The following is a 27,487-nucleotide window of genomic DNA, read 5'->3' as shown; positions in this document are numbered from 1 at the left end:
TTTAAGGATTCGGCTGGCTTTAGAGGTTCGGGGGTCGGCACCCAGCAAACGTACGGTCACAAGCTGTAATGTATCTGCATCATGAATCTTTGAAGGCTGTTTCCTCCAGATCTGAACGGTAAATAGAAACTGAGATACGATAGCCTCCATGGATCTCAACATACAATATAAAATATATTCCAACTTTGTTTTATTGATTTCAACGATAACGTTAGCAACAAAGTTAGCAACAGCAAAGTCGATCTTGATTTCAGAACAGTTGTGTGTCCATTGTACCCTCCAACCCCCCCATCCCGAATTCTCCCCCTACCAGGTCCACACTAGACAAGACACCACAGAGAGCCAGTCTCTGCCCACACACACACAAAAACATCTCAAGACCCATACACATAACAAGCATAACCCCAAACAAACAACAACAAAAAAGGGACCAAACAAAACAAAAGGATAAACAAATAAATAAAGTAAAAATGAGATTTAAAAAAAAAATCCAAACTTTATAATGTAGCTTCACTCAGTTCACTTCAGACTCAGGAAATAAAGTGATGGTGTCCACTAGTAAGAGAAATGATTTCCAGATTTTGTTAAATTTCCTATTTCTTTATTCTTTTAGAGAGAATCGAAGTTTTTCCAACTTTAAGTTAAAGAGTACATCTCTCACCCAATAATCATGAGTTGGGGAAGCTTCCACTTCAACAGAATAAGCCTCCGAGCTAGTAAAGTGGTAAAGGCTAGGGCCTGTTTGAGGGGGCCAGATAAGTTCAAGTCGGGAGGAATGCCAAAAATTGCGGAGAGTGGGTTAGGAGGGACGGTCTGGCCATGTGCTTGGCTAAGTGTGTCGAATATATTCCTCCAAAATGCACTCAGTTTCGAACAAGACCAAAACATGTGGAAATGGTTGGCAGGTGATAGTCTGCATCTGCTACAGGCATCACTAATGGTTGGATAGATTTTAGATAATTTTGCGTTTGTATGATGTACTTTATAGACCACCTTGCACTGAATCAAAGCATGATGAGCACAAATTGAGGACGAGTGAATCAATTTCAAAGCAGAATCCCACTGCTGTTCTGGTAGCTCTTCCATCTCAGCTTAGTATGAGAAATGGATTTGGGGACCGAAGTATCTAGTATTTTATACAAGGCTGATATCAGTCTGTTTTGATGAGGGTTCGTCTGCAGGATGATATCCAGATTTGTTTCTGGAGGCCGATTGGCAAAGTGAGGGAACTACGTTTTTACAAAATCTCTAGTCTGAAGATAACGAAAAAAATTGGAATTAGGCAGGTCGTATTTAGACGATAGGTCAGCAAAAGATAGAAAGGTGTCCTGACTGTACAAGTCCTTAACAGTCCTAAGACCTTTATCTTTCCAACTGCCAAAGGCCGCATCAATGTTTGAAGGTGCAAAATTACAATTTTTTAAATAAAGGTGTTAGCAAAGGTCCAAGTAGCCCGAAGTATTTTCTGAACTGTCGCCAATTATTCGATTATCCCCAACAAGGGTTGGAGAGAAAGGGAGTGGTGAGCTGAGTATTGATGATAATACTAGATGCAGTTTCCATTTGTACCCAGGCTGGTACAGGGGGGTCGTTGCGAACCCAATGTAAGAGTTTGTGTATGTTAGCTGCCCAATAGTAGTGTCTAAAATTGGGCAGACCAAGACCACCGTCAGCTTTAGAGGACTGAAGAATAGACTTGCGAATTCTAGCTTGTTTCCTTCCCCATATGAAATGTGACAGAGTCTTTTCTAACTTGTCAAAAATGCCTTAGTAAGAAGAACTGGGACATGTTGAAAAAGATACAAGAATTTGGGGAGGACACTCATCTTTATCAGATTAACTCTCCCTGCCACTGACAATGGTAGTGAAGTCCAACGGTCACAACCTTTCCCAACATTGTCTAGTAGGGACAGAAAGTTCTCCCTCATCATTTTAGGTATAGAAGAGGAAATATAACCCCCCAGATATCTAAATCCGGTTTCTGTCCACTTAAAGGGCACTATTGAGTGGGGAAGAGCTCTGGCCAGCGAGCTGAGGGGTTGCATCTCGCTTTTTTGATAATTGAGCTTATATCCTGACAGTGTACCATATTGGTCCAGTATGTTAAAAAGCACCGGGAATGAGTTTAGAGGGTCAGAAATGTACAGGAGCAAGTCGTCTGCATAAAGGGAGAGTTTGTGGGTCACACTGAACCTTTTAATGCCTTTAAATCTATCCTCTGAACGCAGCCATATTGCAAGAGGCTCGATAGCAATGGCGAATAGGAAGGGTGAGAGAGAGCACCCTTGCCTAGTGCCCCTCTCAAGTGGAAAAGGCGAAGACAAGTTGTTGTTAGTACGAATACAGGTGGATGGCGAAGAATATAGTAGCTTAACCCAGAGAATAAAGTCAACCCTAAGTCAAACCTATCCATCACCTCATAGAGGAAGCGCCACTCGACGCGGTCGAAGGCTTTCTCCGTGTCAAGAGATACCACAACCTCTGGAATTGAGTTGCATGATGTGTGGATAATATTCAAGAGGCGTCTTGAATTGTCATATGAGTGCCTGTATATTTTGGAGAGTTTCTTCTGATAGAGGGGGAGAGCTTGAAGTGTACAGATTGGAATAGAAACGAACAAATACTTCATTAATTCCCTCTGGGTCCGATATTATGTCACCAGCGGCAGACTTGACCTTTGGAATTAGTTTGGAGGTTGCTTCGGCACGGGCTTGATAGGCCAGAAGTTTCCCTGCCTTATCACCGGATTCAAAAAAGCGTTGCTTTGTCTTAATTAATTGAACCATAGCTGTTGCGGTGGTGGTTATACAATATAAAATATAAATAAATATATTAAAATCATGTCACAAAGGTACTGATGACTCCATTTTTGCTTTAATGACATTTTTACCACCTGAGCGTTCAGCCTTCATTCATGCGCCTCAGCTGTTTTACGGTTTCATTAAATATACAGGAGGTCTTCACGTATTTCTTCCATGAATGTTAATCTCACGACATTAAGCCTAAACGTCTCTACTGCTGTCAGCTGAAACACGGCTGATGTCACTGAACAGGATGTAGAGTCGAGTTGCACATGCAGGACACGTCACGAACAGCTTCCCATGCATGCGTGATGTGTTTTCTCAGAGTCTGTGCATGCAACATGACAAAAACCCCAATTCCTTCATAAGTATTCTAGAGATGAACCGGCCCGGCCGTCATGCACTGCATGCTTGTTCTGCAGTGTTTTCCAGAGGAGCTCACAGCTCGGTCCGACACAGGATGTAGAACGGAGAGAAAAACGCAGCACAGAGCTGCACCGTGCTCCGTGCACTAGCCAAATCTCTTGATAAGTTTATACACTACAATCAAGCCGCAGGCCATGACGCCTGGTTGGGATTACCAAGGGATTACAATATATTCACCCCACTGGGATTCCATCACATGGTGGATCAGATCTCTGTGACAGGGGCCCAGTGTGCAGCACTCCCCGAGGGCCACAAACACTGCTGTGAAAGATTTGACAACGAGCCTAACTCTGTCTGACAGCTCAACACAAACCGCTGTCTGCTTACAATGTGAATGTTAAACTAACATTACAGGGTTTGACATCGCAGAGTCCCAACTATGGCATTTCTCCTGCATTACCTTCCAGAGGGCAGAAAGCACAACAATTGGAAGTAATTAAGATAGTACGGCTGAGAGTTAGTGCTTGCATTGCAGTCCATTAGAGAGGCAGTGTTGCACAAGGAGCAAGGATTTTATCACCAGAGGATTAAAGGCATTTGTGAATAAAGGTTTTTTCCTTTTGATATGTTGAAACGTATGCTAATGAACATTATTCTGACACTGTGGATGCCACATGATCGTCAAAACTATGCATGCAGATCTGCAGCAGATTAAGCCTGAATGCCTTGGGCTGCTAAAAAAGAAATTAAGTAATAGCATCAAAAGTAATGTCACGAGAGAAAAATTATAAATCCTCTTGTTCTCCATTTGTTGCATTAAACGCTGGACACCATCTGCTGGGTTGTACCGCAGAATCCAACAGCAGCAGGGTGGCAGCTGCCATCCTAAGACGCAACAGCCTGGCCACAGCCTCGTGCTGCACGCTGACAAACACTAAAAATACTGCTCTGGGCTCCGTTAATGGGCTCTTACACGTCTGATTACAGCGAGCGGGCCGGCACGCTGAGCCGAGATGAAGCCAGAAGGTCATTTATATTTATCAAAACGTAAAAACAAACACAATAAAAAGATCTTCCTGTCTAACATGTCGATCTCTTCTATCCACCCCACCAGGCAGTAGGTGACTGAGATGGGCGTTCGTCTAGGCTGCTGGAGCGACTCCCCGTGGTGGCCGCCGCTGCTGCTGCTGCTATTCTGCGCCATCCCTGGCTGTTCGGGCCGGCCGTTTGGGATCCCCACGCCCTCTGTGAATGTGGCGGTGGTGTTCAGCGGCACGGCCTACCAGACGGAGATCAAGGGGCGTTTGAGTCGGGAAAACTTCATGGATCTTCCCTTGGAGGTGAACCCTATCACTGTGCTGGTCAACAACACTAACCCTCGGGCGCTGCTAACCCGCATCTGCGACACTCTCTCCACCAACCGTGTCCATGGCGTGGTGTTCGAGGACAACGTGGGCTCAGAGGCCGTGGCGCAGATCTTGGACTTCATTTCCACTCAGACGGCCGTGCCAATCGTGGGCATCAGTGGAGGCTCTGCTGTCGTCCTGCCACACAAGGTCAGCTCGTCATCAATTACTCCACCTCACACACACAAAAGCCTTTGTTTTTATTCCACCGCCGCTGATCTTTCAGTTTTTCTTTTTATCCAGAATACACCAACACCACAGGACCAGCTATAATAATATTTCATTAAACAAAGGAGATAGGCGCTCTATGAAATCAATTGTTGGGGTCAATCTCATTCCTGGACAAAGTTTCTGTTTTTCCTTTTGGTCTGTCAGGTATTAAGAACTCCTTACTCTTATTGAAGTTAGATAACAGCTTCATTCAGTATTTAGACATTTACTTAATCACTTCAGTCTGCAGCGTGACTCGTGGTAATTATAGTCCTCGTAGCAAAAAGAGAAATCATTTCAATCACAATTCTGCTTAAGGTGCTGATTCATTTTCTTGAGAGTAGTTAAATAATGACAAAGAAGCCATTAGGAAAAAAAACAGGAATCCGAGCGCTAATTACATCAGCTTAATGAACACTGAAGGACGTATAATACGTCACTTTAAAGCGAGCAAAAAAAAAGAAGAGAAAAAGAAAATCGATGGATATTAGTAATGACCAAATTGCACATTTGCATTATTGTTTCACACAATTCATGAAAAGAAAATGTTACTATTTCAAAGTCAGATACAAAGAATATACCTTTTATTCAAATCCTCAGTTTTTAATACACATATATGACCTTTACTGCCTGATCTACGGCCTTCAAAGCATTCTACTGTTGCTCCAGCTGGAAGCAACTTTGGGTTCAGTGTCTTGTTCAAGTTTCAAAGCATCAACCATGTATCATAATGCCACTCCACTATCTGAGCCACAGTCTAACGGATATGCTTCACACATAATTTTTGCATAACAAAACCCATCATGTCAAATGATGAAGTTGTGCTATTTGAAAACGAGTGAATAACAACACCAAAAATATCCAGACTTTCATTTGCTCCACAGATTTGCCAGCTGATTTATTGTTGGAGCACTCATGCTGCATAAATAATCAGTACAAACGATTGACATCTGCTCTGACTGGCAAAACAATGCAATACATCTGCCCATTTCCCAGTAAGATGCCCATGATAACGCTGGTATCACCACCACGCCGTCTCAGATGCTCATTACATTGCACGAATCTGTGCAAGTGAAGGAGAAAAGGGTTGGTGCATTTCTTCACTGTACTGTGGTGTCAGTGTGTTTTTATCTTGTAGTTAATATTAGCTCCCTGATTAACTTTCCAGATGTGAGCCATCCTTCCTCAATGCAAGACGCTGAATTTTGGTACCCAAGTGTATCATGAGGTACTGGCTCCAAGTCAAATGGGTGAAGGAAACAGTTTATATAAGACTAACAACATCTGGCACCAGCATGCTGATAATCTATTGCAAGAGGAAGTGATATGATTTATTGTTATGTCAACATTTAGTGCAACTTCTAATTTTATTAATAAGAAAAACTAGAGCTCCAACTCTTTTGAACATTTTCATGCAGATGTTGTATGTCGAGGTTGCGTTACACGATGTTAGTGCCACATGCTGCTACACTGAGGTGAGGTCAACTACAGGAGACAAGTTTGTGGCTCAAACGAGCATTTAAACCACATCTGAGTTGAAGCTGGTTTAGCTGCAACGATCGATCTAAACAAGCACAAATACCAGCAACAGAGACTATAATCTTTTCTCTGGTGACATTTCTACAAGAAACACTTTGGCGGAGCTGGGATAGCATCACACGTCGACAGCCGCAGTCTGAAGCCCTGAAAAACGATTCTTTCACTTGATGACTCTGTACGACTTGGTGGTGGTGCACATTATGCTTGGTTTCTTGAATGATGCATGCTGCACAGCTATTTATGTTTCACACACGTAAAAACTTGTGGCCGTCCTCAACGCCATTTAGCTGCTTCCCAGATGTTCTCTCAACCCACAGTCAGATGGACTTTTAATACATTTTTTTATAATATATTAAACAAATGTTATATATTTGTGCCCGTACCACATAAAATACAATCAAAGTCTATGAGAAAAGGATTTAAAATGTCATTAAAGATTTATTTTAAACCACTATTTAAGTTCTAATTAAATATTACCACACAGCAGCTTTCGGGGAGTCGAAATTAGATCAGAAGCATTTATTATTTTTCAAAGCTAAAAAGATGTTTTGTTTGTTATTACTAGGATTAATGCAAGCATACAAATGCTCTGCACCCCTATCAGCCTGCCTCACATTCACCTTTAGACTTTTCAAGACCGGTTTACTCCTTCCGATGAAATCTAAAACCAAACACACGGATGTGAGTGTAAAATCTAAGTTAAGGTACAATCAAAGTTTCTTAAAAGTGTTAAAATGTGTTTAATAATGTGAAAAGTGTCATTGCTGCCCTAAAGCTATTTTAAGTATTAGCGATTTCTCAGTAAACTCAAATCTTCCCATTTCATTAGTCTGAAGAATAAGCAGCTTTTAGGCCTTTTTCTTCATCACCATCTTCAAGGTTTCCATCAGCAAACTGCAGGCCTGCCAGGCCTAAACTGACCCCCTACCAGGTCTCAGCACAGGGGATTTTGAGATGTGTTTTTAGCCATGAGCTACAATAATAAGCTAAAGCTACTTTTGCAGTTAAAAAGAATTGGTCTCTTTATTTACAAATGATGGTGATCCTTTGCAACGATCAGATCAGTGGAAAAATGCTAATACGAAAGATGCACAAGAGGTTTTAACCATCACAGCATCTAACAGCACGAGCCTGAGGCTGTAATCTCACGGCACTGAATTCATCTTTTCACCTACAGCATCAGTGAACTCTTTCAGTGCTTTGGATAAGAATATGGTTCTTCATTCGAAGCCCCAGATTGGCCTTTTCCATTTGACTCTCGAGGCTTTCCATAAGCAAGGAGACACTAACAAGACTCCAGTAATTTGCATCATTCACACGGGCCTGTAGACAGCTCCCCTGTCAACAACATCCATTTCAGAAAACATGCAGCGTGATCTCGCCCTCCGCATGGCGTCCAGGGTAATAAAAGAGATGTCATGCAGCAGTTAATGCCTCCTGCTGCTCATTTACACTTTAACCATTCAAACCTGAGGACAGAAACAGCAAATCAATCACAGTAAATTACAGAATAAACACATGTAATAAGAAATAAGCTCTTTGACAAAGGCTAGTGTGAAAATGAATGATTGCTTTTCATCAGCAATTAGTTGGGACCATTAATTTATGACATTTAGTGAAGCCATTATACTTGCCTTTCAGAGCAGTGAGTGCATGCATTATTAATATGGATGGTCCCAGCTGGAAACCAACCATAATCTACCCACTGAGGCACCGGGTCTCTGAGTGACATATGCACACATGCCTGCCCTGCATGATTTGCTATTTGCATGCAAATAGTTTCCCGCAGCCTTGGGTCCACTTGTACTTAATCCATACCACAAATACCAAAGATTTTGGTTATTACTAAACATTTCAAAAGCATAAAAAACATGGAGCATGCTTAGACCTTCTCAAACTTCACCTGCTTCCAAGTAGAAGAACACGCGACCTTCAAACTGAGCCCAATAACGGTTATGAAGCAAAAAATGTTGCTGCTTCAACGCATTCAAATTTCAGGTCGGCCAGTTTGTTTGAGTGAACATTTTAAGAAGCTAATAACTTGTAGAAAATTAAACCAAACCCACAAATGAAAAATGTGCTTATTGCAGAAACGAGCAATCACAAAATCCTTCTTTACTCTATATTACACGTCTGTCCACTCGTATCCATCTTTGCACTGCTTCCAGGCACATATCTGGGCAGCGCTGTTGAACTTCTATCAAATAAAATCCGTAACTTTTGCAGTCGTCACTGAGACAAAAGAAAAACTACATCCATGTAATCAGTTAATTTGATTTTATAAAATTGATACATTTTTTCCCAAAATAAGGTTCAAATTAATTTCGGTCAAAAGTTGTAATTCTACTCTGCATACACACATTACAGCTGACCGCTATCTCAGCTCATCCCAGCAGAGAACTGAGCAAGTTCACGTTATAGATTCACCAAAGAAGAATCTTTATAACCATATAATGAGAGAATAATGAATAGATACGCCCAATAAAGCAAACAGGTGAAAAGGGGGGACTGGACCTACTGGGTAGAGGTTCCAGGGAAGACCCACAACACGCTGGAGAGGTTATATCTCTCAGCTGGGCTGGGAATGCCTCGGTGTTCCCACAGATGAGCTGGAGGAGGTGCCTGGGGAGAGGGAGGTCTGGGTTTTTCAGCCTGAACCTGTGACCTGGGCTGTGATAAGTGGCAAACAGATTGATACTCAATTGTGCATCAATCTATAAATGACTGGCTCATGTGTTGATAATCTCTCTGGTGGCAAGGACAAGGAAAACGTAACAGACAACAGATAAATGTAGTCATAAAAAGAATAATGTGAATGTGGCATTTTATCCCGCTCTAAAGTGAACCTCTCAGTCCGCACTGCCACGTCTCTTTAAATTAAAACGAATGCATGCCTCAGAGGTTAGAGATGTGGGGTAGCTGTAGCTCAGTTGATAGGAAACATTAAATCTGTCCCTGCTGACCATTTCTCAAAATATCCTCAGGCAAGGCAGTGCACCCTAAATCGTCTAAATATTCTCAAGGGATAAAAGTTAACGGCTCTGAACATTAAAATCCTCCAAAAGAAGTCAAAGTAAATGATTAATAAAATAATAACGTGCAAAAATGTGGAGAACTTTATAATCTAGGGGGAAAGAGTCAGACAACATTATAAATAAAGGTTTTACAGATAAAAGCAAAGCTGGAAGTTCAAAAAAACAACAAAAACTTTTAGAGCGACTGATATAAAATATGTCATAAAGATTATAAATTACCTGAAGGAAGAAGAAGAAGATCTGTAATTGTCTGTCAGACTGTTATAGACCAAATAAAACACCAAAAAGCACTGTTTTTAGACAGCAAAAGTGCCATAATTTATGCTTTATTCAGTAGCATTTTAATATTTGATCGCTGAAAAGGTAAAAATGTGCAAACAGTAATGAACGAGCTGCACAGAGATGATTTTGGTCTAACCTTCTTTGAGTTTCCCCTTAATCAGGAATGCCATTCACCAATTGATTTATGGGGTGCTGTCAAGGGTAGTCAACAAGGCAATGGAGCTCATTCATTTTTCATACATATCACTGAAAGCACAGAGTTTGAGCCCTATGAAAGCGACAGCATGAAATTAGGTGATAAACCGATTGCTATCCTCAGGACATTTCTGTTTGTCGATTGGCAACATCAGAGCTGACGTGCCATTATACGCCTCATTTTCTATTCCTATCACAAACAGCCATTAAAAAACTAATGCTGGGCCGAAGACTCAATTAAGAATATTGCTTTTTCGTGTAATTATAGTATTGGAACTCATTCAGCTAGCAGTCACGTCAGGATCAGCTGACCAAGGGAAGCTTTAGATCAATCAGTTCCCAGGAGCCTCCTCAGTGTCTAAACACTGGATAAAATCAATATCAATAATCACGGCTGACACAAATCACCGACAGGTTTGGGAAGCCCGAAGAACGCGCACCTGGTAAAGCTGGTCAAACAAGGAACAAACGCATCAACTTTCAAGAGGTACAAGAACCATCAGACTCCAAAGAAAGAAAACAGAGGACAAGATTAGCAGGTCTACTTGCTTTTATTTAATTTGATACACTAGAGACTTGAAATAAACTATTCCAACATCAAAGTGCCACAATTACACAAACTCACAACCGCTCGAGTCAGCCGAAGACAAACACCTGCTGTGTTTCGGACGAGTTACTGTGTTTGGCGGTGGAGGCGGCCGTAGCCACTTCCGTCTTTCCAAACTCGAGGGGTAGACTTCAACTGATACGGATTCTTTCAGGTATCTAAAATCTGTGTTTGTGGCGTTACTCTCTGTGCTGGTTGAGCTGCATGCTTCACGCCTGCTGCCGCCTGCTGCAGCTACAACGCTGAATGTGGATCACAACCTTTTATTCGGTCAACCAGTGACAACAAAAGTCGCTTATCATTGCTAGAAAAGATCCTTAAACTGCCACAGACACAGAGTCATCATATCCAGAAAAACAACATAGTTTAGTCAAATGACTCTAGTTGGAAATGAATAATAGTTCTTGGTGGAGTTTTTATTTTAGTGACGTTGTCATAAAACGGTACGAGAAGTATTTTGGGGGGTATTATCTGTAAGTGAGGGCAGGAAGGATTGATCCACCATCTGCAGTAACGTGGATTCTGTATAGTCTGCTGTGATGAAGCTGAATGTGAAGCTGGTCGTTCTACGTTTGTGGATAGTGACTAGGGATGGGTATCGTTTAGGTTTTATCCGAGACCGGTGCCAAACCGGTACTTTTGAAACTGTGCCGGTGCTTAAACGGTGCTCAAACCGGTGCTTAAAGAATGGAGAACACAAAATTGGTCCAAAAACCTCTCATGTTCAGCTGTTTTTTTGTAAAAAGATAACAATGTTAGCCTCTTCTGCAGCTATGGGGCATATATGGTATCACTCTTGGCTGGAAGAAGTGCTTAAACAATGGGAAAAACACAAACTTTGTCCAAAAACCTCTCATGTTCAGCTGTTTCCCTCTTTTTCTTTGGTCATTTTAGCCTTTTTGGCCAGGGTGAAGGGAGCATCTGCCATCAAACAAGAAGACAGCCGCATGTAGCTATGATGGTGTTTGCTAGTTCACCTTACATGCATTAATTTAGTAACGTGGTTAGCCTACTCAACGTAAATTATACACGAACAACATTAAGCTACTCACGCAGAGAAGAACGGCTGCTGCTGCATCATCATCCTCATCATTTCTGCTACACTGGCAGGGCTAGGGGCCAGGACTCTCCTCTTCGGGTTTTTGGGGGATGTTGCTAACTCCGGGTCCGATAACAGGCACCACACCCGCAGTAGATGTGCTCGGTGTGAGGTCTCGCAGCAAGCTATCAAATACGGCGCATTTCTCGGCTTTTAAAAAAACGCTATGCGTCGCCAGGTGTTTCATCAGATTTGAGGAGTTACCTCCTTTGACAGTATCACAGTATCAGCTTAAAGCACTTGTTGCAGGCTGCTGAGTTTGCATCTTTTGCTGTGAAGTACAGCCAGACTTTTGACCGCTTCGCCTTGGGCATTTTTAATCTGTAGCTCTGCTCTAAAAGAACGTACGTACCAGGACCCGCCTACTATCCTCGGAAACGTAAAATGATTGGCTAGAATCTAAAGTGTATCACAGCTCAGGAAAAAAAAGCACCGAAATAAAGCACCGAAATGTGCGCTGCTTTTCGGTCTGGTTACTACCGTTTATGTCAGAACCTAGTGACTAAAAAACAAGATGGCAGATACAAGTGTTAGAAGTCAGGTTCTTAATTTCGTCATCTACTCGAAGAGAGAGGCTGAGGAGCTGGGTAATTTGAGAGAGGCTGAGGGTGGAGCCACTACATCACCATCAAAAGAGCATCTGAAAGCATTCAGGCATCTGACCAAGATGCCCCCCGGACACCACCTATGTGAGGAGACTTGATGTTTTTGATGGATGAACTTAATTCAGTTTTATTTTTAATAATAATAGAGAGAAAACCCAAACATTCAAACGTCCCCCTTTGAACAAGCACTTGGCAACAGTGTGGCTACACATTCTCGACGTGTCTGATGTAATTTCGCTGAACAGGGGAGCATAAATTCAACTTTTCTCTCATTATCCATTTAGTTCAATATCCTGACCTAAAATCCAAAGTACTCTTTGAAGCATCCATTCTGTAGTGTGACAGATCACATCCTCCGAGCAAGACCGTCTGCACAAAGTGTACAAAATGTATGACAGAAAGGACCAAAAAACCCTGATTGTCTTTGCAAGAACAAGAGCCCGAGGCTTTTCTCAAAACTAGAGCACTTCTTTTTTTTCCAGACTCTGCCGTGTCTACTTTTGGAACTCACTTGTGCCCACTTTTCAAGTCCTGCATGTCAAAACTCACAGAAATAAGAGGATAACCTGTCTAGACTGAAGCAGACCGACTCCTGAACGGTCACAGAAAGCAGCCAGCGGTAAAAAGGACAAGTGTTAGCAGAGGCAGTACATGTGTATATGCAGCGTCACGTTCAGCTATCAGCTCCAGTGAGATTCATTAGGTCGGGTCCAGAGATGCCCGTGTGTATTTTTTTAAAAAGTATTTATCAGCTCAAATCCCTGATATTTATTAGTTTATTGATGATTTTCCAATTTTATGTTCACGTGCAACTATGGCTCATCTCAACCAGCTCATGACAACTAAGATTAAATTGATGACACTGCAAACCTACCTAATTATAATTTATAACACTAATCTGTCACATTAATCACTTTGGAAGTCTTTTTATCTAAAATATATAAACGCTCTGAACATGTGAACATGAGGACGTATGCTGCTAGGGCTGCTCAATTGATCGAATTTTAATCACGATTACGATCTGGGCTTTCAACGATCATTAAAAATGACTGAGCCGATTATTAGCCCCTCCCTCGTGCTTTACTCTCGCGCTGCTCCGTGTGGCAAATCGAGCGCACCTCTCTGCATTTCGAACACGTGTCACAACGATTAAGAGCAGCGGTCCCCAACCTTTTTTGCGCCACGGACCGGTTTATGCCCGACAATATTTTCACGGACCAGCCTTTATGGTGTCGCGGATAAATACAACAAAATAAAACTAGTACCGGTACCGAAAAAAAGAAGATTTATTCATAACACACATGAAAAGACCCAGGAAAACAGAGTAAACGATAAAAACGATAACAAAATAACGCTGAAAACCGATAAAAACCCTGAAAACCAGACATTTCACACCTGAGCCTCAACTCTCGCGGCCCGGTACCAAATGACTCACGGACCGGTCCGAGGCCCGGGGGTTGGGGACCGCTGATTTAGAGGACCCGAGGGAAGCTCAGAAAGCTAAGCAGAAGTTATTTGGAGAGGAGAGTGACTGCCGTTGGTTGAAAAGAGGTAAAAAACTTCAGTGGTGTGGAAACATTATGGGTTCAGTCAGACGTGGATCAAGTAGACACAGTGTGTAAACTTTGCTACAGTGTCGTAGCTGCACCACAGAGCAACACTGCAAAGTTCACTAAACAGATGTTTACATTTTTCATTTATTTCTTATATTGCAAACATTTGCACTGTTATCAGTATTTGCACACTATTTTATATTATTTTTTGACTTTAAAGTCATTATTCAACACATTGTTATTGTTAAATAAATATCGTCAAATAATCGAGATCTCAATTTCAGTGAAAATAATCGTGATTATCATTTTTGCCATAATCGAGCAGCCCTATATGCTGCATCACTAAATCATGAAACGGTAAAACTGTGTGACAGCTCGACTTCTCTCTAACTCTAACCCTCATTTACCATTCGCACCGACCGATCCTCTCCACGTCAAGAATAACTGATATTTAATGAAGTCCTGTGTCTGCGACTGACTCGCTTACTGATGGAGGGATTTAATAAAAGTTAAACAGACCGAAGCAACAAACAACTTCATCCCCGGTTAACATTTTGTCAAACCAAGATTAGGCAACATTTACCGATGAGTGTCATTAACAACCGCTCACAGCGAGCTCTGTGCACCACGAGAACTGAGCGTGTAAACTGTAAGTCTGCCTCTGTCGATATTTATAGACCCGTGTTGGTGCTGAAACGTGGAAGTAGTGGGACGTTTCACAAAGGACGGGCTTTGAGGCGTCTTCATTCTTGGTAACACAGAATTAATGGTTTCGGTGACTTAGTGCAGAATTAGCTTCTGTGCTCGGATGTGCGTTATTTCAGTGTCGCTGCACGCCACCTATACAGTCCTGTTTTGTGATAAATGCCACAGGGAGCCATGTGTCTGTCCCTGGTCAAATTGCAGGATCTACGTGACGTCAGCAGCACAGGAAGACAGTGCCAGGGCGCTTCCTGCTGCGCGGCGGAGGCAGACATATGTCGCAGCAAAGCGCCGTGGCCAGAAGTCACTCTTCATAGAGGGACAGAGGGAGAGGAAGGGGAGATGGCTGCAGTTGAGTCATGTGATCAGGGGAGCCATACACCGCTTTGTGTTCCATATCTTTAGTGCCAAATTTCACTCACTGCCACAACACATTTACCTCAGTACATCCTTTCATCGTGGTCCTATCCCAGCATGCTCCTCTGTCACACCAACCCTCTGTACCTCCTTCTTCACTACATCGACGGATCTTCTTTGAGGTCTTCCTCTGGCAGCTCCATGTCCAAACCCTCTCAGCCTCTCGGACTCACATCTGTCCCTCTGATGGACTCATTTCTGGTCTCCTGTCTTGTTCTCAGCGTCACCGTCTCTGAACCGTCCATCTCAGCACGTCTCTCTCCATCATCTTGCAAACATTCTCTTGCTGCTATCTTTCTATCACAAATCACCCGTCAGTGTGTCCTTGATCCCTGACTCAAATATCTTATTTTCTTTAGATTGTTGGATCCAGTCCAAGCCTATCAATAGATATCACCCACCTGAGTCATTCAAATAACCTTCAGCTATGAGCTAGGATATTTCTGAGCCCGTAAAGGTCAGTTATTGTGTATTTTTAACTATTAAATTTAATATATATCCTTCAATACATGTTTTAATAAATAAAATAAATTAAACAGCCATTTAAAAAGACAGCTAAAGGTCTGTTACAATGTTGGACGTCATCCAACCCATCATCCTCGGAGGTTTTGCTCTTGTGATGGATTTGAGTTTGCCCTTTCTGTGCTGTGTAGCAACATGAAACACATAAAACACAATGGTGTCCGGACTTTGATTAATCATCGTCATTGCAATCTCAATAATTCTCAAGTGGAGAAAAGGTTGAAACATAATTGTCCTGAAAACAAAACCTGTGCAAACAACAAGCAAAAAGTTAAAATAACCAAGATTTTTGGACCTGATTTGCGACAGGCAGCGCCTCGTTTCGCCAAACATAGAAACTAGGGCTGCACAATTGATAAAATTTGAGTCTCAATCTTAAATTTCTGGCTTCCCACAGTTAACTAAATATAATTAAGCAACAATAAAACTGCTCTGCCAAATAGAAATCAAAGCAAACCCCAATCAAACGCTTGCTAAATGACCACACGGCTCTGTGTGCCAATAACAGCTGTTCCTGCACCGCACAGCCTGAAGTCTCCAGAATGAAGAAAGAACAAACTGTGAGACAACAGATCTACAACAAAATTAAACGGTCTGGTCCGTTGTTAGAGATAATCTTGATATGGGGAAAGTTAACTAACACAAATCATACACAAAGATGTGGGTCTGAACTGCAAAGCAACACAACCTGAAAACCACACCACAGACTGCAGTTTATCGCCCAACATTAACAACATCGTCAATAAAAACAAGCGTGTACAAAACATCAGTGTATCCATCGATACACAAAGATGCACTGAAATTATCAAGGAGACACACAGACACAACTTTTAGTGTTGGAGATAATCACAATAGATCATCTAAACTCTGTAAGGTTTTCAAACCTTTACAAAGAAAGTGTCAGGCTGCAAAGAACGTCTCCACGTGGACATTTAAGACCATCATCAGGACTTGTTCTGAAAACTCTTAGAGGGTTTTTGTCTGTCTGCACTTATGCACGATTTCTAAAACTATGTTTGTAAACAGATATCAGTTTAGCATATTTTAAACTTCTGAATGTAATCTCAGCCTTCAGATGCTAAGCTTTTCACTCAATGGCTGTAATCTTCTTTGGGACTGTGGACCATTACTGTGACACTGTGGAAGTACAGCTTACTGCGCAAACAGAGTCACGGACAGCAGTTTGTATGTATAGTATTCAAGCTACTCATTAGAGACAACTGCAAGTCAGAAAAAGCAATTTAGAGACTGCTTGTGATCTATTTCAAAGAACAAAACAAAGCAGACACAATATTTCTGTCCTTTTGGGCTCGTGCAAACCTTTCTGCCTTTACGCCAAATTTAATTTGACCCATTTCAAGATTTAAATCTGCATTTTATGCCTAAAAGGTGGAGAATTCATTTAACATTATATGGAAATGACTGGTGACGACCGGTTCCCTTCCATACCACATGCACTGGACAGTACTCTGCATGCTGTGCACACTGACAAGGCGGTCGTGACTTCAGGCTTTAAACTGCAGCTGAGCCTGTGGTAATGCCCCAGGCTCACTCTGGCTGCACTACCAGTCTGCTCTCTGCTAATTGAGGCGTTGAGACTGTAGTTTGCAGGCAGCTTTAATCTGACACACCCGTGGGCTAGCAACCATCTACAAAGCATACAGAAACACAAGCCCGTACACACAGACGCACACCTGCCCAGACACTCGATGGCTCCTCGGCACCTGTCAGGGTCACACTTGTAGGGGTGAGGCAATAACGCTGACAGATTTGCTGTGCGGTGAGGTAAATTAGTAGATTTATATGATTCAAGGAGAGATTCTTCAGCTCCCCCGTGACCAACCTGCATAAAGACCCTGCACCCAGTATAGATGTGTATAGACAACCGGCATCCAGAACAGTCTAATCCATCTTAATCCACAGCAGGATGTTACACACAGAGTTTCCCAAAAGGTCCAGAGAACCAATGTAACTTATGCAAATATTAATCTGTAACACATTTAAACAAAACCATATTAGCATTCATTGCAGCTGCATGTTTGTCCACCCATGCATGAACGACTTTTATCACGCTTCTTCCCTGTTCAGGGACGAGTGTGAGGAAACAAGGGCAGTGGCAAGCGAAGCAAGTCAACAGAAAAGGAAAATATTTTCATAGCTGCGGGCAGAGTGCAGTCGCAGGCACAAAGTCAGTGGATTTAACCATGACGTCTGAAACCGTAAGAAACCTCACACATCACAAAACCGCTACACTTCTCTCAAGGACGACGAGGAAACAGAATGAATAAGCTCAGAGGCCCGTCTGAGGATACACGACGCCTCCTTTTTTTTGAGCTCTGAGGGCGCGCTGCTCAGGATGAAGTGGTTTTTCCCCGGAGTGATAGAGGGTCAAAAGTGGGGCCACCTACCTATCAGCCTGAGGGTGGCAAAAAAGGCTTTTATTAGAGCAAGAACACAACCGAGTTCAAAGTTACACTTTTCACAATTTTGGAACGATGCATTAAAGACAAACAACTAAGATTAATCGTGTTGATAAAAATTATCCATCATCATTAAACCTCCAGAAGAAAACAAAATGTATTCACAACAAAACTTTGTGCACTCACTCACGCTAATGTCACGCCGCTCCAAATGATTCACGGTCTGATGGCGGCGTTTGTTTTGCTGAGCAGTGCGGTACAGTACAAATGATACAGAATGATTGGGATCTGCTGACGAATCGATCAATAATCCTTCATCTCAATCGCTCTCACATTAACTGTGATACCCTGCTATCATTTCTGAGAAGTGATGCTATCATCATTTGCAACAGCCTCATAGTTTTCTACTGTCTCATAAGACAAGTCTTGTGAAATAAGTCAGTCTTAAAATATCACTTAGTGATTAATTATGTCTATGTTTTAATAAGTTGTCTATTTTAAGTAACAGTGTCCACCTGACCTATAGAGGATGCTTCATTCATTGCAATAAACCAATCATTAAACACAAATGTTACTTTTGTTTCAGTAGAAAGTGTCTCTACTGCCACTTTAAGAAAGTATTCCTTTGTGCCAGAAAGACTTTAACACATCTTACCAAGGATAATTTACAGCCACTTTGTCTTTAATTCTGTGCTGATTCATTGCCGTTAAATGTTTCAGACAGCGGGTTTAAATGGTAGCTCATCACTAAATCAACTAAATCACAGTAAAGAAAAAGAAAAACGGCTTTTCGGTTGAATCTCAGTCAAAACCCAATCACAGCTGCCGCAGCTAACAAAGCTTCGCTTCACCAGAAAAGTTGCATTAAAATAAAGAGGTGGGGCTGTGTCTCATACCACGAGATCATACAAGCTATTTTCTCACCACTCCACCGCTTTTTCCTGATAATACACTTAACAGAAAACCCATCTTTATTCCTCCCCTCAAGGTCAGTGCATTTTCAGAGGAGACAGGTGAAACGGCGCAGGTTCTGGCCATCCCTCTGCATTTGCAAGTATGGATGGCATCCACTGTTTGTACGGCAAAAATAAGACACGTGGGTTTAAGTGATGAATGAGTCTGCAGCTCCTGGTGGAGCAAAATAAAACAGAACCACTTAGCTCTTGTCAAAGCTGCACTGCAGACTGGTTGGGCGACTCTCTTCCAGGTGTCCGAGGATGAATTATGTGTGTGTGCAGTCTTATTGGTATGAGGGGGGTCCTCCAGAGATGTTGCTGCACATTTTCCAAACTGAATCGAGATAATCATTTGCTTTTTAATCAGCAACAAATTGTGTAGTGTGTGCCAACAAAGCATGAAGGTGTTTCCCCAACGTCACACCATATTGTGCTCTCCCTCCAGGGTGAGGGCTCCAACTTCCTCCAGCTGGGCTCCTCCATCGAGCAGCAGATCAACGGTATGTTCAAGGTGATGGAGGAATACAACTGGGACAGCTTTGTGGTCATAACCAGCCTCTACCCGGGTTACGAAGCCTACGTGGATTACATCAAGTCCTTTACTGACACCAGCTACTTCATATGGGATCTGCAGGATGTTCTGACCTTCGACATGTCCACTGACATCACGAACGACATACGAGCGCGGAGGCTGCTACAGCAGATAGACGCCCAGGTGCTGCTGGTCTACTGCTCCCACGAAGAGGCCCAGTACCTGTTTGCCATGGCAGGAGAGGTCGGATTAGTGGGACCAGACTACATCTGGATTATCCCGAGCCTGGCTGTGGGAAACCCAGACATCCCTCCACCCGACAGCTTCCCGGTGGGGCTCATCAGCATCATTACGGACCGGTGGAGGATGAGCCTGAGGAAAAGGGTGCGCGACGGGGTGGCTATCGTCGTGAAAGGTGTCCAGAGTTTTCGAAAACAAAGAGGCTTCGTTCCCGAGGGCCACAGCGACTGTCACAACCCTGTCAAGGCGTTAGCTACCAATGACACCCTGTTCAGGTAAGCTACGATGTTGCGGGCCGCGCCTTTACTTTACTACCAACTGTTTCTGTCGGGTCTGCTGTTACATATCCTTAATGTAAAAGAATAAAATTCTTTATAATATGATAAGTAAACTGCTAATGAAGCAGTGCTACCGGCCTCAAACTGTGTGACACAGTTTAAGTTTACAAGAAAAAAATATATTAATTAAAAGAGGTCACATGGACACTCTGTCAGGTAAAGTTGCCATAACAAAAGTTCACCCCGGTGTCTAATTTATCTGTAGATAAATTCAAATTCATATACTTACCTTCAGGAGAAGAATTTATTTTATTTTATTAAGCTCCATCTACAGGTACAGGTATAAAAAGATTACTCCTCAGACTGCTTAAAATCACTTCAATGACATTTAAGACTAAACTTGCACTCGAAGTGAACATAAACTCCCCACAGAACAGAAACAGGAAGAAAAATCCAATTTATTTAGCTTAAATTTACACATTTTAATATATTTTTTAAGACTTTTGAACCACTAATAAATTAGCCATTATATCTCATCTGTTTTAAAATATACAGGTTTATTCAAACTGTGAAAAAGTTCAATTCATTCATCACTTGCGTGATAACAAGGTTAAATGTGATTTGGTGCAGACATGCAGGTATACTCTGTCACAGCTGTGGAAATTCTCACAATAATGTGACTAAAAACTTTTAACAACTAAACTCAGTTTAATAAGCCTCCTAATGAGGAGCATCACAGGAAAGCCTGGGGAAAAAAGAGCAGGAAGTATTAGATTTTACTGGCTAGCAGTTTGCAGGTGTGTGTTACCACAACTACACAATCCTCCTAGGACCTCGAAGTAATGTTAAATGTGACATCATGACAGCACGACTAGAAAAAGAGAGAAAAAAAACCATGGCAGCTTACTTGCTCAGGTCTGCATCTGAACAAAACACCGCACCTTTAGAGCAAAGTCCAAAGTGCCAATGTTTGGTTATAAAACATAGACCAAGTCTGGAGAAAACCAAACAGCACAAACACATCATACAGTACCAACTGTCAGCACGGTGGTGGAGACCTGATGTTTTGGGCTCATTTTGGAGCTACAGGACGTGGGCGCCTGTGCAGTCATCAAGCCATAAAGTCCTCTGGATACTAAAATATTCTAGAATCAATCGTGAGACCATCTGTCTCCAACAGAATGGCTGAAAAAGGAAAGATTGAAGAAAGTCCCAGTCAGAGTCCCCACCTGCATCTGACTGAAGTGCTGAGACAGCTGTGAATAAATGAATGGCTGCAAAGGCCCCAATGAACTGAAACTATGTTGCAGAGCAAAGTGGACGTTACAACGTTACAATGTTACAACGTTACAACGTTACAACGTCCAGTTATTGCTGCCCAATAGAATAGAATAGAATTCTAAAGTACATAAAAACCACTAAATAGCAGATTCTAGAGAGACGCAGAGCCTCGCATTGTTCACGTGGTGGTTCTACAAGCTACTGAACGCAGGGGTGGACTGCAGAGAGACCTATGAAACGTCTCTTTTATGACAGTATCTCACATTTAGAAACTAAAGGTGCACACAGAGGTGCCAGAGTCGAGCTTGCCCGTGCTTCCCCTCTCTACCAAGTTTCATAAAACTCAGAGTGGTTATTGTTTAAACTTGCTGGCAGATAAACGCTGAACACGAGTTTCTCCACTGGGAAAAACTGGTTACCGGGCCAGTCCTCGTAAATGCCGCGAGTGCCGCAGTTTGGCGTTAATGGAGCTGATTGTGAGCATGAGATATGAACTCTGTACTTTATAATGTCTAGCTTGTCGTGTTTAATTGGACACTAGACTCTAAGGACAGCGCTTTAAATTTAAATTGAACCCCAGAGTTTTGGAAACGCACTCAAAAATGTACCAGCTGTTACAGCAGCTGCACAAGAGGAGCTCAAACAACTGCGAGACGTCTTCAGGACAAACAAATTAACACTTTAACACACCGACATTTATCGTCTTTTATACCATTTTATCATTTTTATGTTGCAGATAGAAAAAACCTGCTTGCTCACTCTTCCTGTGTCTATATTTTTTACTTATTTCTGTATTTATTTTGGGTGGAGTTGAGCTCTGCCACTGATTGGAAGCAGTGACGATATTTCACAGAGAAGTCAATATTTGGAGTTATTATAATAAATTAGGTTAAATTGCTCCCTGGTGGTCAGAGATCACACAGTGAGTATTCTTTCATTTTTGATATATCAAAGATAAGAACGGTAATGGCTCCGTCTTACATCTGTGGGACATGGCAAGATTGAGGTCAACAACCACTTATTTATTCATGACTGCCCATCTGTTTGATGCTGTGGAGCACATTTTATGGCGACTGTCACTCTCCCAAACTGTGTCCTCTGCCCCGCTGCCATCTATCTCCTCGTCTCTCCAGCACTGAGCGCTCTGCTGTATCTCCTGGAGGCCGCAGGGTAATTTAGTTGGCGGGCAGGGTGTTGGTAACGCCGGGTAAGGGGCGTGGTTTCGCATCACCAAAAGAGTAATCTGACACCATCTGTGCCGTTGAGCACACAGGAAATCCTATTTTATTGGGAAAATGTTTTAATCAGCAAAAGGGTAGCGCTAGGAAAAAACTGCCCCAGCAACAGCTTTTGGCTCATGTAAGCCAAGGTCATTCAGGGAGAGACTGAGGGCGTTTTGCGTGTAAATGTTTATATGTGCAGGTTTAGATGGTCACCATGGGGCACCGAACGGGACACAAGCGTCACCAGACACTCGCCTTGCATTATGAAACATCACTCTCTCCCTCTCATGTCAGAAGTCGTTTATCTTACAGAGTCTTCAGAGCCTTGGGGGGGACAACTTTTCCTTTTGTAAACCCAAACCGTCCATAAAAGAGCGGAAAATTGAGAACAGGCTTTGATAATGTACAAACCCGTCCGTTTAAACTCGCTAAACCCAGCAGGCATGATTTGAATAGCGGCAGTAACGTGAAGGTCGGCGAGAGAGAACAAAGCACTTCTGTCACCTCGTGTTTCCAGCCAGATCAAACACGAACGACGGCCTCTCCTCCCAGATTCCTCCACACATCGCTGGAGTTGGAAACAGGCTTTTGATAATGAGTCGGCTCACCTGTTAATGAGATTATTGCACGATACCAGATTAAAGAGGCTTTTCGCATAGACCTGTTCTCCTCTCAGCGGGCCTTCGTCACCTCTGCTGGAGTGTGAGAAAGCAGCACCACAGGTCTAATGTGACAGAGGATGCGGAAGCCGAAGGAGCAGGGAACCATTGTCGCGGGCGTTCTCAGATTACCCAAGCAGTGTTCAAAGGCTTTAATAATCCCAAAAGCTACATGTATGCTCCTCCTACACCTGAGAGTTAGGACTAAAATAACTGGTTTATTAATCACTGAGTCAATCAACAGTAAAATTATTGGCAATTATCTTGGCAAGCAACAGATGTCAAACATTACTTTATCCCTGCCTCTCAGGTCAGATGATTTGTTAAATCAAAGAATTCAAACTCTTTCAGTCTTGTAGCATGTTTACGATTAACCACCCTTCTACACCTGACGGGGTAAAAAAAAAGTATCAGGGTGAAAATTAACACCACCCAGTTGACTTTTTTGCCAAGTATTATAGTTTTCAGCAACTGTCACATGTGCCTCCTGAACAATGTCAGCCCATTCCTCTTTAACAAATCTCTCAGGATCCTGCAAATTCTCATTTGAGTTTTATCCATTAGCATGTACCTTGGTCTTCAGCCAGTTAATAACATTCACTTTGGTCTTGCAGAGTAAGTTCTTCACCAAGAGCCACACTTAGTCTGGGTCGCTGTAGCGTTGGAAGACATCTCAAAAACTGTGGATCCACTGGGAACTGTTCGACTGCTGCACAGTTGTGGTTATAAGGTGGCAGTTAGTTGGCACCACATGTGAATTCACTTTTTTAGCATCTTTATTTATAACGCACTTTACATCCAACAACGTTGGCCAAAGTGCTACAAATATAAAACAAAGAGAAAATTGCATATAGAATATCTTAAAAATAAAAATAATGTAATTAATAAGCAACATTAAAAGTCATCAACAAGTCCTGCTGTGCTGAAAGCCAAGGTAAATATATATGTTTTAAGATGTGATTTAAAAACACGGCTTCTGTAGCAATTTTATTTGCATGTGTTGTTATATTGTTACACACATACATGTTTAAATGCTGTAAAAAAATGTTACGACTGCACAAACATATTACAAGTTCAACTCACTGATCATCTTGTTCTGGGGTTTCTGTTTCAGGCACATGTTGAATGTAACATGGGAACACAATGACTTCTCCTTCAACACTCATGGTTACCTGGTGAATCCAGCCATGATAATCATCACTCTGGACAGAGAGCGACAGTGGGACAAGGTAAGATGGCGGCAGCTGCTCGACTTCACACCAAATGGCTTTTTAAATGTGTGTCTGATTATTTCTGAGTGGATAAACTAACAGTTGAGCTCACACAATGAGGAGTGTTTACAGGACACTGATGTCTTTCTCTGCATGCTAACAGCAGAGTGATTTCATACATCGCCGGTCTCTTTGTATAGACTAGTTAGCGGAATCAAAGCCCCACTGATACCAATGAAATAATGAAGGATCGCCTCCTAATCACACGCAGCACATTCACACCCCTCCCCCACTGATCCCACCCTACACTTCTTCGAAGGATATTAAAGTAAAACCCACACACTCGGGAAACTTTGCTTCCGCAAGCTGCCTCATTGAGATCGAAACATTCATTAAACCAGAGGGTGAATCTGATGTAACACTAGACTGGAGGGAGTTCACTTCCTCATCAGGTTCAACAGAAAGTGCTTAATTTCACATTATGCACAAAATGAAGAGACACCAGCAGTTCAAAGCTAATTATGTGATTTTAATGTTTTAAGATGTTACTTCCTGTAACTTCCAATATGTTATTGGGACTGTGAGAAAATGGGAAGCTGTAATGGCAACGTAAACAAACAATTTGTGGATATGGAAGGAGACTGAAGGCGTTTTGTGCATCATTCAACACTACACCAAACACTATTGACTTTTGACTGTTGCCTAAATGACTTTTGTGTACATGAGACAATCAAATGTTAACAGTCAATCAATTCCAATTAATCAACTGTAAAAAAAAACAATCAGAAAATAGTTTAAAATCATTACGGTTGAATACTTCTACTAGAGTCATCACAGAATTTTAAAGCTTCTAGAGTGCAGAGGCCTAAAACTGTTTTAGTCTGGATCAGTATAGAAAAGAAAAATTTAATAATTGGTGGCATAGCTTCATATTTCCATCAAACAAACCCAGCACAGAACAGCGCAGTCATCCAAAACAGCAGACACGGCACTGATTAAGTGAGGCAACGCATGGAAGGAGCTGCCGGGTTGTAAGTGGGTTACAAAGTGGCTTGCAGGCACAAACCAACTGTAGGAAAGTTAGAGCAGCCTAAACAGGACAGCCTGTGAGATCAGCCGACTGGACGCTGATCTGGTCTGCTATCGAGATCAGCTGATGTACCTCCAGCGCAACTAACTGTGGATTGTGCACATTCAAAATATATATAAATATTTAAGAAAAAGCAGCAATTTGCACATTTAAAAACTAGATCTGGAGATTATCTGGTATATTATCTTTAAACACGTTTTATTTTTGGAAAGTTTTTTAATAAACGATCACTAAAAGATTGTTATTTTTGTGTCTCTATCCATCTTATTTTCTTTATATGCCATTTCTTTCTGAACAGACAAGTCTTTCCTTGGTATCTTGTCCTGGTGCATTATTCATTATGGGTCAGTCACACTAGAAAATAGGACAGCAACCTCCTTGAAACTAGAGGGAGGGGCGTGGGGGGGTTGCTCCGTGTTTTCATTGAATTTGTTTGCAATCGAAAAACAAGAAGAAGAAGAAGCTGCAGTTTCTGTGCAATCGGTCATGCACAGGTTGAACGCACAAGCATGCAACACCCTCAATCTCTAGGAAACAACTTCTGACTGTAGGCAGCTGCACAGGTTGCCTCCAACTAGGCAACTTGTCTCCAAACAATTGCGATCCAACTCCTGACTCCAATTTTTAAGGTGAAGGTTTGCAAATAATGCTGTCAAATTTATACACGCATTCAAATTGCCAACACAATGCAATCAGTCGGGCTCAGTCTATGCTGATGAACACAACTCATCTGTGGCATGCCTCTTTGCCAAAGACGACTCAACTAGTTGTATTCTGATTATACTCCTGTATAAAACCAAGGTTGCTGACACCTATGTAAAGTTGCAGTTAAATTGCCGTCCTGCAGCAACAGGATCACGATTTGTGGAGGAATTTCTGTTTCAGAACTACGAGTTTGTGGCGATACTCTGAATGCAAGCAGCTAATGAATTTATGTTTAATGTCCATTTCTGTCTGTGTAGAAGGCAACGGACTTGTGATGTTTTTAGGTTTTATCACAGTTGATCTCCATCTCACAGACAGATTGCAAGTAACTGTCGACGTGACCCAATTCAATCACAAACTGACAGCAGACTCATAGCAAACAGACTCCATTTTATTGCCTATTTATTCCCGTCTTGATGGACCAAAGTCACTTTGAAGTTAGCAGCTAGACCTGGTGCCCCGTCTGCATAGCAACGAGAAAATGAGATCACAAGTTCACAGCACACAGCTGCAATAATTTTAGTCACATCGCGGTGTCCGACTACTTTTTCCAAATCGTTCCATGCTCTTTTCTTTTTTTTTTTTTTTAAAGTAACGACCAACAGAAAACTTCCTGGAAGTGTAACTCTGTCTCCTCTAATATGTAAACACAATGCTAACAATAGAAGACTGAATCTAAATTGAATTCACTGATGTTAACAGGAACTGGATAGGTCATGTGACAAGCAGCTCAGCTGAGTTTAGCATAAGACGTTAGTCGTATTGACTCAGAAACACTTTCACATAAAATATGAAATGTGGGCGACAGACTTACATGTGTCCTCCCAATCACCCCCCGACTCCAGCACTGCTCATTCCCGGCGTGCTGACCTTTACATAAACCTTTCTGGGGAGGAAAAATACATTTCTCCCGTTCCCTGGAAGAACAACACTGCGCTCATTTCACAAAATTTTGTCTAAGAAGTGTGAGGCAATCCATTTCGTGTGCTCCACTTTCTGTTGCCTCTATTCTCTGAAAGCTGAAAATCAATTCCACCTTTTGATTTCCTTTTTACCAGCCTTTGTATTGTACACATGCAGAGGCAGCCGGCCTGTTGCATTCATACATCATCTCTGTACAAGCAGCCTCACAGTTTTTAGGCTGCTGCCTGGCATTACACACCTCATATTTTTTAACTTATTAAAAAAACCCTACATCACTACAACGCTCTTATCGGCCAGGCCTAATATGGAACTTGCCAAGAGTCATTGTTCAGCTGTTTCCACAGATGTACAACTCAAAGTCATTTGGAAAGAGCAAGAGAGAGAGTGAGAGAGAGCATGACAAAAGAAAGTGGAGACGGAAAGAAAAGGGCCCTGAGAATGACGAGAAGTGTTCCTGTCATTGCCGTTATCTGCAATTTTTTAGCTGCATGCAACACTTACAAACCCTGAAAGTAGAACCTCACCACTGAAAAGGATTTAACTGGAAAGATGGATCCAGTTGCACTTTCCCGACTGATTTTCTGTGATATAAACAACCAGTTCTCTTTCCAGACAATTAATTATAGAAT

General features: G+C 42.1%; 1 protein-coding gene across 2 annotated transcripts in view; it reads left to right on the top strand.

Moving 5' to 3' along the window:
- Positions 1–27,487, top strand: part of grin2ca (glutamate receptor, ionotropic, N-methyl D-aspartate 2Ca) — a 71,840-nt gene that overhangs the window by 17,656 nt on the left and 26,697 nt on the right. Inside the window, exons 2-4 of one of the 2 annotated variants that reach the window (XM_040039558.1) lie at positions 4,282–4,723; positions 19,161–19,762; positions 24,043–24,157. In XM_040039558.1, coding sequence (XP_039895492.1) covers positions 4,298–4,723; positions 19,161–19,762; positions 24,043–24,157 — 1,143 coding nt within the window. In that variant the 5' untranslated portion in view covers positions 4,282–4,297. Of the gene's footprint in view, positions 1–4,281; positions 4,724–19,160; positions 19,763–24,042; positions 24,158–27,487 lie in introns of those variants that run through there. The other variant, XM_040039567.1, reaches the window with a different exon arrangement.

This window comes from Simochromis diagramma, unplaced genomic scaffold, assembly GCF_900408965.1.
Source record: "Simochromis diagramma unplaced genomic scaffold, fSimDia1.1 OVJJ01000321.1, whole genome shotgun sequence".
NCBI lineage: Eukaryota > Metazoa > Chordata > Actinopteri > Cichliformes > Cichlidae > Simochromis > Simochromis diagramma.
Note: the sequence above shows the minus strand (reverse complement) of the source record. Positions and strands in the feature narration are given on the sequence as shown.